Here is a 19,351-nt window from a genome sequence, read left to right on the forward strand (position 1 = left end):
CAGCGACGAACGAGATCTACCCGATCGCTCTTGGATCCAAAACAATTAATTTGCATAATAATCAAGCCGAGGGGCGGTATATTATATACACAACCGGGCAGAGGGGGGCTCCAACAACCATATTAATAATCATTAATTAAGGCGACTAATTAACGCTGACATTAAGAGACTGCATTTTAATTACACCCTCTGTCATTTGACAGGCTTTTAGTTTTGTTTTTTAATAACTAGCAAAATATTTGAATTCAAAAATTAATAGAACGATAAAAGTAAGGTAAAATTAATGCATAAATATTATTTGTAATTAAATCGCTCAGTGCACGCTAACTATTTGTCTAACATCTCTATTCTAACATTTAATTTGTTGGCAAATTTACACACAAAAAACATTCGATTAAAGTGGCTTTTTTTTTGTTAGTAGTTTTAATTCAATTTAACTTCAACGTTAAGTTAATTGTTAATTCCACGAGCAGTGAATGAGCAACAACAACAACCACAAGCAAGTAACTACAATGAAGGCAACATTTTTTTCCTTCTTATTTTCCTTCTTTTCTCCATATATTATTTTGTTGCCTTGCGAGACAAAATGCAGCTTTAGTTGTTGCTGTTTTTCTTCTTTTTTTATATATCTACTGCACATATATGTAATTGCCCAAGTGTGTCCGTGGTGTGTATGTGTGTGTGTTTCGTGTGTCGGCGCAATTAAGTTTGCGTTTAATTTGCAATTATCCAAACGACTCAAACTAATTAGCGCCACTTTGATTAAAGAAACTGGCAACAAAAAATGGAAATGAAAATGAAAATTGAAAACGAAAATATTTGCAATTTTTGCAAACAACAGCCACTGATCCGAAGCGAAATCGAAGCCAGCAAACAGTTTAAAAATTCCAATAAAAATTCGCAGAAATCTTAATTTAATTTCGTTTGCAAGCATAAAACGAAATCAGTTTGGCCCTAAAAAGGAAATAAATAAACATATTTATATATATATATACTCATGAAATTGGCTATAAAATCACAGCCTAACATCTGTCTGGAGTTATGGCAATATCTGGCCGCTGGGAATCGATCGAGAAATTATAAATTCATTGAGACAAACAAAAGACTTAGGCAACGAACTTTCTGCTTACGCACCGGGGAAAAGGGTCCGAAACGGGAAGGGGAAGAGCAAAAGTCACATAAAACTGAATGAAATCAAAAATCCAGTTACATATGAATATATTTATTTGTAGAGCAGTTATAGTGGGATCAACACGATGAGATAATCTCAGCGATAAACACGGAGTTTCTCAAGCTTCAAGATTATATTTGATGTGGCTTTATCAAGATCACAAAAAACACACTTTCCATTATAAATGACGATACATTTTTTATATTTTAACGATGCCATTATCAAGCTCTTATCACATTTTCTTACGACTTTGTCACCATTTATTGAAGATAACCCTACTAATGTTACTCTAGTATGTTCCTTTCTCTAAGAATATTTATACAACTTTTAAATAAAAAAATCCGAAAACAATTAAATAATGTACACTTTAATTTATTTTACTTCTGATATTTTGTTGCTTTTTTCCCCTCAAAGGTTACTCAGGAACTTCTGTTTCTTCCTGTTCAAACTTCCTTTCTCTTCGAATATTTATACGAGATTTGTCTGCTTCTTGGCACTGTTTGCATAAATTAAATTAAGACAGACTCCAAGCTCCTCAGGTTTCAGGACCAATCCATTCCCAGTCCAATTGGAACATGTTCGATTCTAATTAACTTGTTGGCATAATTGCTTACTCTCTTTTTTTTACAACCATTCTGAAATGCATTGCATGTCGAGGTCTTTTTCCTGCTCGTTTCTTACAAAGGCAAGTGCCACAATTTTGAATATATAAATCATTTGGAGTGAAGGAAATGGACCCTATAAGTGCCGACAAAACGGTAACGATGTGACTTTTATTATATATAAGTATGTATATAAACCAACAAAGCGACACGGAACCCCAAAAAAATAAGAAAGAACGACAAAATGAGAAACATTTGGCGCCGTGGCAATTAGTTATCGAAGACGTCGCGCATTGACAAGCAAAAGTCAAGGCACTGGAAGAAGCCACCCAAAAAGACAACGAAACAAACGAGGAGTGAGGGACCCCAGAGAGGTGGAGTGTCCCAGGAAAGCTATATAAAGTGGATATTATCCAGGCCAACCGATGACTCACCCATGAACAGTGGAAGGAGAGTCTACCAAAGTTGCTGTAAGTGAAGGAGAACCCAGCTTGGTAGCTTCAAGTTACCATTTCTTCGAGTTCGTAGCACCGCCCCAAATCATGGCAACGTGTGCCTATATTAAAATGTAGCCCAAGTGAACATTGATCCTTATCGACACGACCACGGAACTGGGCATGGCTGCCGATCCTGGGATGGAGGCAGTGTTGCAATTGGTAGCAAAACAGCAGCAGCAGCAGGAGCAGCAACAACTTAGCACGAGACACATCGTGGGACACACCTCACACGCAAGCCCGAGAGAGCTCAGAGATGTACAGGAAAATGGTATGGATCTTCAGGTGAGTCTCCAAAAAAAACACTTATATAGGTTGAACATACCTTTAAATACTTTTACTATAAGATCTGCTTCCAAAAATCAACATAAATTATTGAATTTGTTTATCTTTCATCAAAATAATAATAGAAAATCAAATTAAAATATATTTTTCCCAAGTTGTGCTAATAAAATTGATTATAAGCGCTCTTCCTACATATCGCTAACCCATCTTATCTTATTTTAAACAAAAAATACAAACCAATATTCAAATATTAATATCCCATTTAATTTGATCAACATTTATAATGCGTTTCCTTATCTGCTTTCCCTTACCATCTACAGTCACAATTAGAACAAAATATTCCCACAGATTTAGTTAGTATGATATATGCCATCTCCCTATATAGAGTCCGATGTGTAACAATCCTACTGACCCATTCCCATGTGGGTCCGGACCGTGAATTCATAATTCGAGTCTCATCTTTGAGCAGAGTTGTCGGAATGAATGCGCTAATTAAATAAACATAAAAGTCTCTGGTCCGGGCATTATCTACGCCTCCTTAGCTTATCGGTGAGCGACATGTGTAAGAGATCGGATCGCTTAGCGAATTAGCATATTCCACTTCGATTCCGATCGAGAGACAGACCCACGCAGCTGGCATTAGGATCGATAATGAGCTGATTAAGCTCGTAGGTGTTGCAGCGTGCAAGATTAGATTAGGCTAATCAGCCGGATCAGCCGCAGAGAGACATAGAGACAGGGAGAGAGAGGTTTCTTGAAAATAAAGAAATCCAGAAACAGAAACCCGGCGATTGGAGATTGAAGATCACAAACAAAAGCCGTTGAAGTGGAGCTACTGCTGCTGCCCCTTGATAATTGCTGGCTAAGTAATTAACTCGGCCAACGGCCACGTTGCAATGTGAATTATAATTCGAGTTTGCCACAAATTAAAATTGCCATCCGGCGAGGCATCCGCGGCATGCGACGCTGCGAAATCTGACAAGCGGCAGTGCAACAGCATAATAAAAATATGTTTGTAAAATGTGAAATTAAATAGGACGCAGCCAGCAGCTGCCCCAGAATGCACTGGGAGAAATCAGGAACAGGAAGTACTGTAATTAGAGAGTATCGGATAGAAAATTGACCATAACAGCCAAAAATTCATACATTTCAATTCGGAAAGCCTTTCTATGCTAGTTTTTATAGGGGTAACATTTCTACATCTTGAGTTTTAAAATTTAAAAAATTACATATTTTGTCAAATTAAAACCCCATATAAAATGTTCAAAATTTTGAAAAAAATAAATTGTTGCCAGACATCAGCTTTTTATGCTGATCAAGAATATATGTGATTTATGGGGTCGGAAATAATTTCTTCACTGTGTTTTAAGCGTCTGACTGCCAGGGTATAATTTTGTTAAATAAAATTTTTTGAATATTTCATCAAATTTATTAATATATTTGACGAAATTTTACATATAATATTTATAAATCTTTCTAATTTTCCGTTAAATAGTATAACAAGAAAAAAATAACATTAACAATTTTATAGATATTATTCAAAAAAACAATATTTTTCTGTAATATCTTTCTATCTGGTATATCTTTCAACATAGCCGATATAAAAAAGGATCAAAATCTATGACAAACCTATAAAACGCTAAAATTTTCTGTCCGTGCACTTTCGTTGACATTTTTGGGTGTGCCCCTCCCGAAAACCAAAAAAAAAAATTAAAAAAAAAAAAAGGAAGCGGCCCAAAAGCCTACCTTTTTAGCCAACTTGGCTCACTAATTTGCCATTTAGTCGGGCATTCGCGGCATTTGGGTGACAAGAGCGAGAGCAGCAGAGACAGCCGAACTTTAATGGCTTAATGTGGCAAATGTGGCAACAAGGAGGTGACTCCTCACCGCATCCCCTGGCCCAGCGTTGGACATTTTGGTCACATTTTGGGGCCATTCCTCGGCTATTTGCCTGATTTTTCAATCATGCTGGGCCATTACCCGCAGCAGATCGCTTAAAATCTTATTAAGTTTTGTTTGTTTTCATCATTATTTTCACGGCCGGGGCCCATTTTCGGCCATTAAGAGTGAAAATCTTGTGTAAATCGAATTATTTGTAATTTATGGTGTGGCAGCAGCAGGAGAGGATTATTACCGTGCAGAGGAGGCATCATCATCGCTGGCCAGTTCCTGATCCAGCCATAGCTAAACCAATAACCATTAAGCGTGCTAAAATCAATCGCAATTGCCTGCACCTCCCCCGAACCTTTGCCTTGTCCCTGGCATCCCCTCCAGGTCCATCTCCAACCACCTCCACCTCCATCTCCATCTGTGGTTACAATTTGCAGACGATTTGCGGTTCTGCAAGGTCTGGTGTGGGGCAGCCCCAGAGCCAACATGGCTGGAGGATCCACAAGCCAGCTCTCTGGCAGAGAGATCAGCAGACCAAACTGGTTCAAAGAGATTATCGATTTTCAATTACCGATGCGGCGAGTGTGCGGCTAAGTAGTTTGGTTTTTGTTTGGTCTAGCAATTTTCAAGCCGGACTGCAGCTGCTGGCCCAGCAATCATTTAGCCACTAAGCGAATGACCGGAAAAAAAGCCAACGCTAAATTGGGTAAATAAAAATTATGGCAGGATAAAAGGAACTGTGGCATTGCTCGATGAGGAGAGTGGTTATGAAGGAATAAGACTTAAAATTGATACATTTTTTGTAATGGAGAAGTAAAATCGAATCTCTTTCAGTTAAAAAAACTTAAAAAATATAAATTTTTAACCTCTACCTTCTTGGTAAAAAGATATTTGTGGGTTTTTTGTCAAAAGTCAAGGATATAAGTACCTATGTTTTTACAGCTCCTTTTTTCCAGAAAAATCTTTAACAAATATATTACAACTCTGCGATTTTTTGAAAAAGAAGAGTGAATGGGTAAATTAAATTTAAATTTTTTATTGATTTTCGAATTAAAATTTAATGTAAGTACAGTAGGTAAAGATGTTGTCACGCTTAGAAAAATCTAAACTAGGGAACCCCAAAACCTTGATACAAAAATCCCAAAAAATAACCCAAGTTTATCCCATTAACTTGTGATTATCAGAGGCCATATCTCAAAGCTTTCGCTGATTAGCGGATTGAGCTTCAAGTGGCTTAAACAAATTGTGTGCGACACTCGGCAGCGTGTTCCCATCAGACGCGTCAGTCACTCACTCACTCATTCCCCAACTAACTAGCTAAGTAACTAACTAAGCCAGCGAGTGAATGAGCTGACCATATGCGATCGCTTCCATATATAACACATACATATATACCCATATCTTATCTAACGAATCGTTTAGCAAGTCTAACTCGTTTCAGTGGCGTGTGACTTGGCCCGAAACTGGATAACTGGAGGAGATCTATGAATGAAAGCGGCTGGCTGGATGGCTGGCTGACTGGACTGGGCTGCCTGGAGAGCTACGAGGCTATGCTAATCGCTGGGATTATAATTAATTAATTAGCCAGCCGGCGGCCATCGTCATCGTAATCGTAACCGCGTCTCTTTCTCCGCCGGCCCATGGGCGGACATGTGTGCAGGTCTCCGACAAGTTCGTTGCCTGAGTCTTTCGTTTTGACTCGCGCTCTTCGCGGGCTTCTGCCGCCGGGGGTTATTGCTTCCAGCGAAGCGTCAGAAATTTAATCAAAAATTTCATAAACGCTCAGCGGCCAAATTGCACATTTAATGACAATAATTTGCGTAATGGATTTTCATGTTCTCGTAATTGAATTTATTTTAATTTAAACTAAATTGCGCTACGCGTTACACGAATTGGTATCGGGCCAGCGGTTTCCGCGCTGCCTCGGAATATATAATTTTATGCGCTCACGCGGTCGCTCCACTAATTGATTATAATTCTGTCAGTCGCCACCGTTGCCGTTGGTACAGGTTCAGGTCTTGAAACTCCGAACTGAAAAATCTTCCTGGGGTCCCCGGCAAAGCGATCCAAGTGTCCAACACAGGCCATCTCTCTGCTCCACATTTCGCGCATTATTTCGCGCTCGTTAGCCAGGCTGGGGGCTGCTGCCTTATCCCATCACCATAACCAACTCCATCACCAGCCCCAAATGCCCATCATCATCAGCAACAGGCAGCATCAGGAGGAGGCTGCTGATACATCGATCGGCAGCTCACCTCCATCAGGCTCCCTCAGCTAGAGGTGGCAACTCAACTCCATCATCTCCCAGAACTAGAGGTGAGTACGAATGATAGGTTTCGGCCTAAAGACATCTTAAATTATATTCAATATATAGTCTTTGGTGAAACTTTAAGATCTTCCGAAGGTGTTTTATTAATTTTAAATATAAAACTGACTACTAAACTTTTTATAAAACATTTTAAGTCTTCTAGAGATGCCTGTTTTCTATAATATATCCCACTCACGCCTCACGTTCTCATCTCTAGCTAAGATATGCCGTGCCTTGGCAGGTGTTTTGGGATCGAAACAGCGATCGATATGCTTCGTCGCAGCCTGTTAATAAGTACTCATCGCTTGGCACTCGGTACCTTCCCATCCAAGACAAGGAGTAACCATTACCTGGGGAGGTGTGCTGTAAAACTGTTTGATGAATTTCATAATGGTGGGACATTATGTTTGCTTCCGCTCGCTGTTGCCACAATTTACTTTTTATGAATGTCAATGGTTTTTTAATTAATTGCAGGCCATTTTAGGTCTGCCCCCCTATATTCGGTGACTCCTGATACGATACTTTACGAGCGTTACTCGTTTCCATATGCAAAAATCGGGTAACGCTCAAGGGGAACGAGCATAAATCTGAAATTGATCGCCAGCCATTAAATGCATCCCAACTCTATATGATTTGAAATGATGTGAAGCGAAGAGATCGTTAAATTTGTCCCACTTGATGTGCCAATAACAGTATTCTTTGTGAGCCATAAAAATAATTTGCAAATTTAAATAAAATTTGCAGTTTTCGTCAATAATCTTTAGTAGATTAAATGCTATTTGTTTACTAGTTTCACAGGGTATCAGGCAAGTGAAAGGTGGTTGAGTTTTTTGGAGAGGATTTATAAAAACTTTTAATTAAACTTTAATATTTTTAACATTAATTATATTATTATTGAGGCTGTAAAGCAAGTAATGCATAACTGGCCTTAATTTTCTTGTTAAATACGATGATCAAATATAACAAAACCTAAATGATCAACTTTAATTAATTATTTTAAATTAATTTTCTTAAATTCCATTAACTATAGACATACTCTCCATTGAAAAAAACCCACACCATTGTACTTCCTGCGATCGACTGCTGCTGTACTGTCAGTTCATTAAAGGCGCTTAAATTGTATTTCAATGTGGAGACCTGGGCCAGAAATCAGGCTTGGCACACCACACCACGAGCGCCAGAAGCGCAGAAATCCAATCAAAACGCTGCCCAAGACGCCACCAACACCAGAAGACCAGAACTCTGGCCATAAAATCGTAGTAGTTGGGAGTCAGTCTTAGCCGGGCTCGAACGAAGACCGAAGACTCGACCCCCTGTGCGAGCCATTGTCGTAAATCACACATTAAAATATTTATTTGTATTTTTAGTTGTTCAGAAATTAGCTAAGAGCCCCCAGTCGGGCACCGAAATCGAGTCGGGGTCGGGGTCGGGGTCGAGGAGTCGGGTCCGGCTTTGTTGTGCGAGTGAATTTTAATTTCCTTTTTATGATATTTTAATTTATTTCAGCGTAAATCAAAACCCAAACGAGACATGCTCTCGCTCTCTTTTTTGTTATTTTTCTCGCAGCCTGAAGAGGCTGCACTTTTAATAAATTAGATTACTCTTCGATGGAACACTTGAAAGATTATTCAATAAGTCTTGGAATAAGGAATGTTTTTAAGTAGATCCATCGAGAGTCAAAATAAGTTTTCCTAAATATCTAGAAAAAAACACATTACTGAAATGTATTTAAAATAAAATTAAATTAATTTTTAAATTAAAAATTAACATTAATTTTCAAATTCTTCATGGACATTCAGTTCCTTTAGTACGAAGAGGATAGAGAGCAGGACATATCTTTATATGGTTTTTTATATCTTTATATAATTTTTCTATTTTGTCTAAAGATTTTTGTATCCTTTCTATAGGAAACATACATCCCTTCTTCAACGAAACCTCCTCCTTGGTTTGTTCAAGTGCACTTCCTTATTTGGCTTCGGAGTGGAGCAGCGGCGCTTCCTCGGATCTCCGACATCCGCGCGAACTGCATAAATCTTGAGAGGCACGGGACTGGGTAACCCTACAATCTGATGGAGCCACCGGGAGTGGCGGCGGGAGTGGAGCTTAAGGTGGACTAACAAGCTGGAAAACACTCCGAGGCTGGCATGCAGACAAAGATTGCTTTTTCACAGCTTGTGGTACGTCCGGCAGTTTATTAATTTGACGTTTCCAGTTGCAGTCCAGCAATACGGGATGATCGCCCTGGAACGACGACCAGTTAACGGTGCAACAATTTGTATACATTTTTAGGAGGCACTGGCTTTTTTTTCGGCTGTGGGGCGTGGCCGGGATCCCACAGCAATTAGTCCAGAAATGGGACCAGTCCACTGGCTTCCATCTAATTATGCAGACAGACTCTTTCCCCAATCTCATTCCATATCCAAAAACCTCGAATGCTATGGGGGAAGGAAAGCTCTTTAAAGCTATATGGACTGTTAGCCAGTTTCTGGCAATTCCACTAGATGGCGATGGAGTTGGATTAAGTCTTATACGCTGTTAACTTGGCCATGTTCCAGGGGAAAACTGTTCCTGCAGGTTGGAGCCTGTAGTGTCCTAAGGTTATCCTTAAAGATGGTGATGTTAATAGAACTTTAAGCCCCTTAATTAACACTTGGTTTAATTGCAGGGATTGGAAGATGCAATAAGCCTTTTGAAACTATTAAAAAAATAATTGGATATGACTTGAGAGGACTTTAGACTTGGATAAAGAAATACTATTTATATATTCTTACTATTTAGGTAAAAACAATATATTATAAAGTACTTTCAGCTTATTCTGGTAGCTCACTAAATTGTAGCAAAACATAGAAAGAAGTTAGTTATGTTTTTTTTAATGCATTTCCTATACATCTTTGCCTCTAATCCCTTCAAAATCCCCAACAGTATCTCCTTGTAGCTTCTGAAACCCTCTTCAAACCTCTTTCAAATGTTAAACTATCCCCTCAGACATGTTTCCACTCAAACTATTCAAAGGATTTAGGTCACATAAAGCTTCCCTGTTGCACAAAAAACTCCATATCACAGACTTTAACAGACTCACCCCTAAGTAACGACTGGAAGTGTTCATTTCTGGTCCAGGGGTAGTTCGAACCAAGCCTGTTAAGTAGCATAATGAACACTCAACAGAGTCCTGGAAAAGCCAGTAACAGAGTCTGTAAAATGTTAAGCCCAAAAGGACCTTTCCCTTTACAGAGCCCTGTTATATATATAGAATCAGATTGAGAATTTGGCGTCGCAATGCTGACAGTTTGCTGTTGTTGGTCGGAAGACAGGCGGATAAGTTAATGTACAATCTCTGTTCGCTTTAAAAGCATATGAGGCGATGTTGTCTTTATGCCTGAACAGAGTCGACCCAGACTTCTTTTCACGCACACCCCCGCAACCACCCAGCAATTGCTGTTTACACGCCTTGAGATGAGGAGGGGCCGACGCATTTGCATAAAGCAGCACAGGATGTGGAGGCTATAGAGGAGGCTACGTAGGATACGGACGTTATGAAGACTAAGGATTCCACGAAGGAGTATAAAATGGGCGACGGAGTCGAATGACGACGATGTCGCCAACTTGTTAGCGGACGCTGGCATTTTTGTATTTTTTTTTGTATACTTGCATATGCAGAGATAATGCGCCGCCCATTCCCACCCAATGGCCACGTCCTTGCCGGGCGCCCACACATGTCAGTAGGAGAAGCAGTAGCAGTAGCAGTGGAAGTGGAGGTGCCACTATCCATGCTCCTTACTCCATGCAATGTCATGGCTGCGTGCGTGGCTAAGAGAGCACATAAGTCCCCCGGAAAGACGAGCCAGTCCGTGTCTGTTTCAAGGCAAGATGTTAAGAGGGGGGAAAGAGTTGGGAACTGGCAACTGGCAACTGGGAGCCAAGGACACGGATGCGGACAGACTGTTCCAGTTTCTTTGCTGATTAGTGATATATGTATGCATGCATGCAAGCATGCCTGGGTGTGGGATGTCAGCTAGAAACGGATTACGAGATTACTTTCTCGGAAAGGAGATAATGTTGAAAATCAAATGAATTAGTTTAAAGAGAAAATATTATCGGGTGTAGAAGAAAACTGCAATTTACGAATTGTAGACACGGAAAAAAATATGTATTTCTTTATTTATCATAAGTGATTACAATTAACAATAGATGTTTGTTGTTTGGTCACTGGTCCTAGCAGTTTTATCAGCGAGTATTCGTAGTCGTAGTTAAGTCTAGTGAACATCTTTTAGGGTGCCTTTTCCTCCTCCGAGTGCTCCTTCTCCACTTTCTCTTCCTGATGCTCAGGTGTTGAGTCTTCCCTTTGCTGGCCTTCAGCTTGTTCCTTTCGAGCACTCTCTTCATCATGGGTTATATCAAGACCACATTCCTCCAAATTTTTAACTTCTATAGATTCCTTTTCCTCCTGGCACTCTGCAACTTCAAGTTTCTCTAGACTATGTACCTCTAGTAATTCGACTTCCATTTCCTTCACTTCCTGGTTTATCTCAGGAAAAGGCAATGCTCTAAGTCGTTGCACCATATCCTCTAGAGTCTCAGGAGCTTCCTGTTGCTCTTTGGTAGCTTCCTGTTGCTCCTTGGCAGCTTCCTTGACAGATGATCGCTTTCTGGCCACATCATCCTGTCGGGAGGCTGCACACAGCTGGGCCTGCGGCCTGCTCCTCATAGTACTCGTAACTTTGGGAATGGCTCCCGTGGATTGCTTTTGAATGGCTAACTGAGTCGAGGTGGTGGTTACAGTGACGCAACAGGCAGCTCCCTCGATTTCCTCCTCCTCCTCCGGCTTGGGCACAATTCGAGTGCAGGCCACAGAGTTCAAGGATGTGGTGGCCTCCGCTGAAGGCTGTGCTTGCTCTACAAGTTCAGCTTCCTCACGGCGGATGGCTTCACGTTCCGCTATTCTGTTGATCATGGCGGTGCCCCTTTGGGAGGTGGAGCTCAACCTGGCTATCAATTCATTTCCCTGTGCTTCCAGCAAACGGAGACGTTCGGCTCTATTGTCTGATACTCGCTCAATGTCCTCCAAACGCTGTTCCAGAGTTTGCGAGATGCTGGCCGAGGATTGAGGTTGCTCTCGCTGAGGATTCGGACTTTGATGATGCTCGTGCAGAGTGTCCAGCTTGGTGACCAAGCTCTCGCCACGGTCGGTGTTCCTGGAAAGCTGCGCTAACAACTGCTGGCTTTCCAGCTCCAAACGCTGAAGGCGCGCCGCTCTCCTGGAGGTGTAGGCCTCCTCGTCCACCGTGAGTGGCGACGTTGAGGTTTTGTTAGAAGGTACAGCCGCAGCTTCTTCTTCTGTATTACTTTCAAAGCTTCCCTCCCGACTTGGTGCCCTTCTGATCCTGTCTAGGGACTTTTTCAGATAGTGTCCCCTGTCTGCGGTACGCCTAATCCTCGATATTAGCTGACGAGACTCCTCCTCGAGCCGACCCAATCGCTCTGATCGCTTCCTAGTGTACTCCTCCTCCCTGGGCGTGAGACTTCCGGTGGCTGGAGCGGAGCTGGCTCTGGTCATCCGTTCGAAACGCTTTTTATTGATAAATTCCTCCAGGGGCACAGCGTGCTGTGCAGGTGAAATTTCGTCCTGGAACTGGCACAACTGAATCTCGAGACGTTCGCGATTGTCGGAGGTCTCTAGGACCTGCTGGATAAGGTTTTTGCACTGTTCCTCCAGCTTTTGGATGCGACTAGCGGTTCCAGAAGTTCCAGGAGTATCATCCTCTGCTCGCTGCCTGCTCCTAGAGCTGTGTGATGTCCTCGAAACACCGCCACGTGCCCCATCCTCCTCCTCTTGATCTTGCTCTTCATTGTCTGCTCCACCTCTTGGGTCTCCTGCAGAGTCTGGAGCTTCTTCACGCCAACCACATGTAGGTGGGGCACTGTTCCAGCGGAGGACAATCTCCTCGGCTTGTCGACCGGGTGAAGTGCTTTGCATTCGCTTAATCCTGCGCGTATGCTCGAATTGATCCCTGAGAATCTTTCTACGACAGGCGGACGATGATGATGATGAAGTAGCTGCCTCAACGGGAGCTGCTGCCGCCACCTCACGTTCCTCATCGGACTGAGGCCCCGAATCGCTGTAGCCACTCTCCGCCGAATGATTGGCATCTTCGAGCTTCCTCCTCGCAAATTCCCGCCGCCACTCATCGCACTGTTCCTGGCTCTCATCGTTCTTTGCCCTGGCCAAAGCCCATTTCCTGCGGCAGTATTCCAGCTCATCCTTCAGTTCGCTTAAGAGCCGCCTCTTTTGCTGCAGTTGGTAGCGAAGGATCTGTTCCTGGGTGTGGAGCTGGCGGTGCTGGCGCTGCATCTTACCTACCAAATGCCAGGTTTTGGTCAGCTCCAAGCTAACCGCACTCAACCGCTTCTGCTGCTCGTTGAGGCGGTAGTCAAGGTGGCTGTTTAGAGTCTTCAGGCGGCTCGTCTCCTTCACCAGTGACTTCTTCTCCAGGATGAGGTCCTGCCAAGGAGGATAAAAAGGCATTAGTTACGGATGCTACTTAAGTGGGGAGATTGAACTGAAGACGAAAACTTTTAAAGTGCTTGCTTCAGCCAGAGATGGCCGAACTTTTCACTCAATTAGAGTTTAAACCAAAATAATACAAAGTAATGAAGGCGAAACGAAAAGAAAGGTAGTTTAAATACTCTGGAATCTGGCTAAGAACAATATATAAAAACTAAACAAAATTTTATATCGATTTTTTGTGTTTCAAAAAGAAGATGCTATAGTTACTGATAAAATTCCTTTGCCTGTAATTAAAAGGAAAACTCTTCTCACTCAACGAACATATAAAAGCTAATCCTTCAGCTGCAGAACACAACATCTAACCCCTAAACAAACGCATTGGGAATAGTCTCTCTTTCTCTCTTCAAGGATATCAGATATGCAACATGTTTTGTGCCAACGGCAACTGACCGATAAATTCAATTATGTGCACAACAACGGACTCGGCCTCGGACTGCAAGGACCTTGGACCCCCAACCTAGCAGTCACCTCACTCCCCCTCCGCTCGGCACTTCCTTTCTACATCGATGCTCGGCAGGACGTCAGCAATAATGAAGCTCAGGCTCGTGCTTGGCCGCTCGGCACTCGACTAAATAAAGCGCTTAAGTGAATAATGCAAAACTTTGCAACAGCCGCAGACGAAGCTCCAAGGAGCAGCGAAAAGAAAAAGGGAAGCATCCATAGCGGGCTTGAGCGGGGAATGGCAGAGGCTGGCAAGGAAGGCGGGCAGGCTGCACTTCATCAACAAACCGGATACGACAACTAACAAGCCCGATTGTCCGCAGCACTTGAAAGAAGCAAGGGAGTAGTTGGCGGAACTGTGTCCATATACAGAGAAAAACCAAGAAAACTTGCTGATTATTTAAAATTAAATCTACAATACTCAAAATGACAAAACATTTAAACCTGGAGATATATTTGCGATAAATGTTTCGGACTGTGTCACTAACCAATTTTTCTTTTTATCTATCAAGCACCTACATATTCCTCTGTTCTACTAGCACCAACCTACGATTACTGAACCTCTGATAAGAACGAATTTAAGTTTAGATAAACCTAATTTAAGGACTTTCTCTCTGTGTAGCAACTGTAACTTGGGCTCACCTTCAGCTTGATGTAGGTCTTGCTGACGCTCAGCTCCGATGGCTTGCGGTGGGTATCCTCCGGCCTTCCATCTACTCCAGCTGCACCAGTTGAGGCAGGACCAGCACTAGTTGAGGTCGCACTAGCACCACTGCAGGACGGCAGCTCCTCGAACTGCACGCGCTCGATTTTGTGGTGGCTCAAGAGCTCCATCAACACTTTCCAAACTTTTGGCAAGTTGCCAATGATTTCTTGGGCCGAGGCAACTTTTCCCATAATTTCGGGCTCATGGCTTTTTAACGAAGCCGCACTGGCACCCGCACCGGCTCCCGCTCCCGAGCTCCTCTTTCTGTGCTTTCTGACGAGTGCAGCCTCCGGTTTACAACTGTCCGTGGTGTCCTCGTTTGTGGGCGTGGGCGTGGCGCTGCGACTTTTGTCCGATTCCACTGGGGAGTCGCCATGACCAGTGGCCTGCTCTACGAGCTCAAAGAGGAGCTTGGGCAGCGTGGCGCCATCACTGCAACTGCCTTCGGCTTGGGTCATTTGATTGAGAAGCTGACGGTTCTCTTCCAGCATTTGATTTAGACGATCAATGTCCATGCTGCTTTTCTCATTGAAACCCATGATGAGCTGGCTAAAGAGCTATGATGGCAAGGGAGAATGAGTTACAGAAGAGGCCGGTGTACATGAGGGATTAACTCACCATGTTGACTGCTCCCACCTGCTCGCTGAGCAGACGCTTCTCGAACTTGTGCTCATTGCATTCCTCACGCAACTTGGCCAGCTCCTCGTTGGCTGTTTCCACCTCTTTCATAAGGGTCTGATTGCGCTCCTCAAAGTTCTTGGTTCTATTAGGTATGAAAAATAGTTATAAATATTTGTAGTGCAAGTATTAAGCTCCTATTTACTTCTCCTGCTCGGCTATGAGTTCATCCTTTTTGATTGAGATTAATCGTTGCAGGTTCTCATACTCAGCAGCCGCCACACGTTGTCGTTCCTCATAAAGTTGTCTTAGTTGACGAATGTTAACCAGTTGACGCTCGTATTCTTGGCGGAGATTATTCGACATTATCTTCATCTCGCGCTCGCTGAATGAATTCTCTATTTGGGTTAGCTTCACCTTAAGCTGTAAACAGAAAACATCAACAATTAGCTTAATTTTTATATAATAACCTTTATTTAATAGTCTCACCTGAGCACACTGTTCCTCCTTGACACTCAGCATTTGCTTGCAGCAGGAGATGACTTCCTTGAGGGTTCCCACCTGGCGTTGAACCACTTCCAGCTCTCCGCGCAGCGATAGATTCTCGGCCTGAGCCTGTTGCAGGGCTAGCTGGGCATTGGCAAGCTCGATATTGGCATGGCGACTTCTGGAGGTGGGATTGTCATCATCGGGATCGATGTCTGAATTTGGAGTGGTTTCCTGCTCCTGTACTTCCTCCTCTTCACCCTGCTCCTTGCGTAGCCTTCGATTCTCGGCCTTTTCTTTGGCCAGTTGCTGCCTAAGATTCGTTATCTCATCTCTTAGATCCTGCACGGCAGTTTGTCGAGCTTCTCTCTTTTGGCGCAACTCCTCCCTGAATTCCTCCAGACTTTGTTCTTTTTTTGAACAGTCATCCGCCATTTCTGGAGCCTCCTCTGCGATAATTTCCAAAGATTTTTCTGGCTTTTTTTTAGTAGAAGCAATGGAAGATCCAGCTTCCTCTGAATTTCTAGGTAATTGTTGAGGGGCCTGCTCCAGAATGAGATTTTCGTGCTCAATGTCATTCCACCAGGGCTCGTCGCCGTCGGTTGGCTGCTGCTGGGGCTGCATCTGCGCCTCATCTGCAGACTGGGTGGACTCGGCATTTCCCATTTTCCCCGAGGAGAACAAAGGCGAAAAGCAGCGCTCTGGTATGCGGTTGTGGCGATCTGTTTACCAATGCAAGCAATGATGACGATGATAATGCTGCTGCTGCTTGTCGTCTGGCAAGCGTTATATTTACGATCTACGATCTGCCTTAATGCGACTTTTCCTCAAGAGAAAGACTGTTCTTCGTCAGAGCACAAAGAAAACCCGGTGATCCAACGACGATACAGCGTTCTGCAGATCTATAGATCGTTTCCAATTGATATGGCTAGCATATATACACACAGAAATATCGATGTCTATATCTGTGTGCGCACACGCGAGTTTTGTCGATTTCGCAATTTTCTATTAACTTTCACTTTTCCACACAAAGGATAGGTTTTATTTTATCACTATGATGATTAGTTCGTTAAAATATATATCGTTGTAAACTTGGCACTTCAAGGTAAACCGAAAAATGTAACGAAAGTAATAATCTAGTATACATATGATAAAGTTCTATATGTATTCGACGAGACGTTGGAAAATTTTTTGTTCGAAATCTAAAATTTTCTATCCGCTCGACGCTCGAACGGAACTTTTCGGTTGGCCAGCTCGGGAAAAACTGAGAAAACATCGAATAGATTGGGCTATTTTTAACGCACCGTGGACATCTCTCTCCTCTATTCTATTTTTTCTCTCGTGGCCAACTCTCGCATAAGATGCTTTAAGGGAAGCTATGATTAGGAGGAGGGTCTGGGTCTAGCACATAGTCTGAGCATTTAGTCAGGACTCATGCTCCCTCCTCCCTTAATTATTGTTTTGGGTCCAATGCACATTTTAATTAGACAAATATGTCATATGATTGGCGTTTAAATTTAGACACACGCGTCAGTTTAATTATGACTAATGGGTAAAATCAAAACAAAACTCTTGCCACATCGGCGCAAGGCAAAACAATGAAGATCACGACCAACTGTGAAGAGGCTGCCAAGGATGGTTTCGCAACAGTTACAAGGTCATTGCTCTCAAATATGAACCAGAAAAGGATATTGCCTGAAGAGTTTAGCTTAATGAAGTGAACATTAAGTGTAAAGTGAATTAAGTAAACAACAAAGTAAATAGAACGTAAAATATATCTTTATATCTAATAGTACCTAGATAGCTTGGGTGTTTATCAATGAACAGATAGTTTTTAACCCTTTCAAGGATTCCAAAAGTCAAACTATCTTAATATAGAAAACAAAACCTCTTAGCTTTTTACCATTTGTCCACTTGTAATCACTATTTGACCCACTTTCCTCTACCATTGCCCACAAAGGAGAATATATTACATAGATATATGTATATGTATGCCCTTTATTAACCAATTTGTGACAGTAGTAGCCAAAGGGTGCGTAGGAAAAACTTCCGCGGAAAAGTTTCAAATTAAAATGCATTTGCTAGCTGATTTTTGCCCAGGCTGTGCCAGCTTTTCTTTCTTTTCCGTAAGAAATACAAAAAACGTGGGGAAACACGCAGCAATGACTCTGAACCAAAGGAGAGAGCCTTCGGACGAATGTGGAGGATGATAGGGGAAGCACACATTTGGCAAAGTGTCGCCAGGCTTGAAAATGAAAATCAACAATGCAATTTGCCTTGGTGTCTCCTACCTCTTCCTCACACTCTCTGTTGTTTGTTGTTGCGACTAAAAGGGGGGCTAAAGAAAAAAAATCCGGCTAAAAACTTGAAGCGCCTGGCAAAAGTTGTGCCCGCCGCCCCCAACTTTCACAGAGATTGCACGCACAGGCAAATGTGCAACGAAAGTTGCAAGTTGCAAGAAGGATACGAGGCAGCCAAGGACAGACAGGGTTCCCGGGAAAAGTTGCAGGAAAATGTGCATTGTGTTCATTATAATGGAATAATAAACCGAAGCGACTGGGCTCAGATTGAGACCGCCCACCCAGAGGCTCAGACTTTGTCCTTGCTGTTTTTTTTTTTGGGAGCAGTCAAACTTCCCATGTCTACATATTCTTAAATATCAAATAATTGTCAGTAAATTTGTTAAAATAAATTTCCTTAAAGATTATTAATTCCTGAAAAGGCATATTCTTCAATATTACAATGCCATCAGTCAAAATAAAGTATCTAATTAATTGAGTTCCTAATTTGTAAGTTGAGCTTGTAGAATTTCTACTGTATTTTTGGCAAGGTTTCCCCTTTTGTCCTACGCTTCATCTTGTGCCGAGTTAATATCCAAAAAGGAAGTTTCAGCTGCAGCTTCATTATCCTGACAGTAAGCTAACCATATGAAGCAATGCCATCTTAGCCAGCTCAGCTCACAGGGTCTGCGTTTAATTAGAATAACTTTGGGCACAAAGTCAAAGTTAAGAAAGGCATCCTGAGGACAATGTAAGAAGATGAGATGGCTCCCTTGCACTGCGACAAAAGCTAGGCCCTAGATTAATCGTAAGCTCGAAGGATGCTGCCTGGAGAATCCCACTTTTCTCCCACTGCAAGTCTCGAGGATGTACGATTTACAAAGATTCCCTTGCCAGTCAGCAAGAATCGGGCATAAATAATGCAACAAACTTGCCGCATATATTGCGGCCAAGAATCCGGGCAGACAAATAGGGGATGTAGGGAAGGGTTTTGACTTATGTATATGAGGCAACAACAATGCAACAACTTGATTAGGGACGGGACACAGCAACACGTTGACACATCCTAACATCCTGCTGCAAAGTCTCATTTCCGCAGTAGCCGGTGTCTTACATACTAAATAACAAGCGCCACTTACCGGATATGATGTGCGAATGATGTGCAAGTGGATTTGGAGCTGTCGGGCATCTAGTTAAAGCTATTTCTTGTTTTGATTGCACTTTAAAAACACACAAATTGTATAAATTTCGAAATTTCACTGATAAGAAAACATTTCTCGCGCCCGCAGCATCAGCTGTTCAACAAAAGAGTTGGCAGCCCTGTGGCGGAACTAGTAGTAAGCGAAAGTTGTTTTGGAACCAGAAGAATTTCATGTTTACAAATGTTATGTATATAAATATTGTAAATATCTGAGTTTAAATTAACTGCTTAGCTATTTTGCCGAAATACAATTTTTGTAGTAGAAAAATATGTATTATAAATTCGTAAATTTATATATTAATGAT

The 19,351-nt window shown here is 42.2% G+C and overlaps 2 protein-coding genes across 2 annotated transcripts in view; both read right to left on the reverse strand.

Moving 5' to 3' along the window:
- Positions 1-19,158, reverse strand: part of Ent1 (Equilibrative nucleoside transporter 1) — a 57,013-nt gene extending 37,855 nt beyond the window's left edge. Inside the window, exon 1 of the mRNA XM_020956989.2 lies at positions 18,985-19,158. The gene's annotated coding sequence lies outside the window, so the exon portion shown is untranslated. The remainder of the gene's footprint in view (positions 1-18,984) is intronic.
- LOC110187593 (uncharacterized) lies at positions 10,868-18,991 on the reverse strand. Its single transcript, XM_020956986.2, has 5 exons — positions 15,570-18,991; positions 15,286-15,503; positions 15,081-15,225; positions 14,399-15,019; positions 10,868-13,249 (listed from the first exon to the last, which is right to left on the reverse strand). Exons 1-5 carry the CDS (start codon positions 16,230-16,232, stop codon positions 11,018-11,020), a joined length of 3,879 nt encoding a protein of 1,292 aa, XP_020812645.2. The 5' UTR covers positions 16,233-18,991; the 3' UTR covers positions 10,868-11,017.
- Positions 19,159-19,351: the final 193 nt, after the last annotated feature.

The sequence above is a fragment of the Drosophila serrata genome, unplaced genomic scaffold (assembly GCF_035046125.1).
Source record: "Drosophila serrata isolate PLE 108 unplaced genomic scaffold, ASM3504612v1 contig_275, whole genome shotgun sequence".
NCBI classification, from domain to species: Eukaryota; Metazoa; Arthropoda; class Insecta; order Diptera; family Drosophilidae; genus Drosophila; species Drosophila serrata.

Coding starts and splice junctions, on each gene's coding strand:
- LOC110187593 (XM_020956986.2), bottom strand. CDS start 16,232: ATGGGAAATGCCGAGTCCACCCAGTCTGCAGATGAGGCGCAGATGCAG. Junction 15,504..15,569: donor AGGAGGAACAGTGTGCTCAG/GTGAGACTATTA, acceptor TTCTGTTTACAG/CTTAAGGTGAAGCTAACCCA. Junction 13,250..14,398: donor AGACCTACATCAAGCTGAAG/GTGAGCCCAAGT, acceptor CCTCCTTGGCAG/GACCTCATCCTGGAGAAGAA.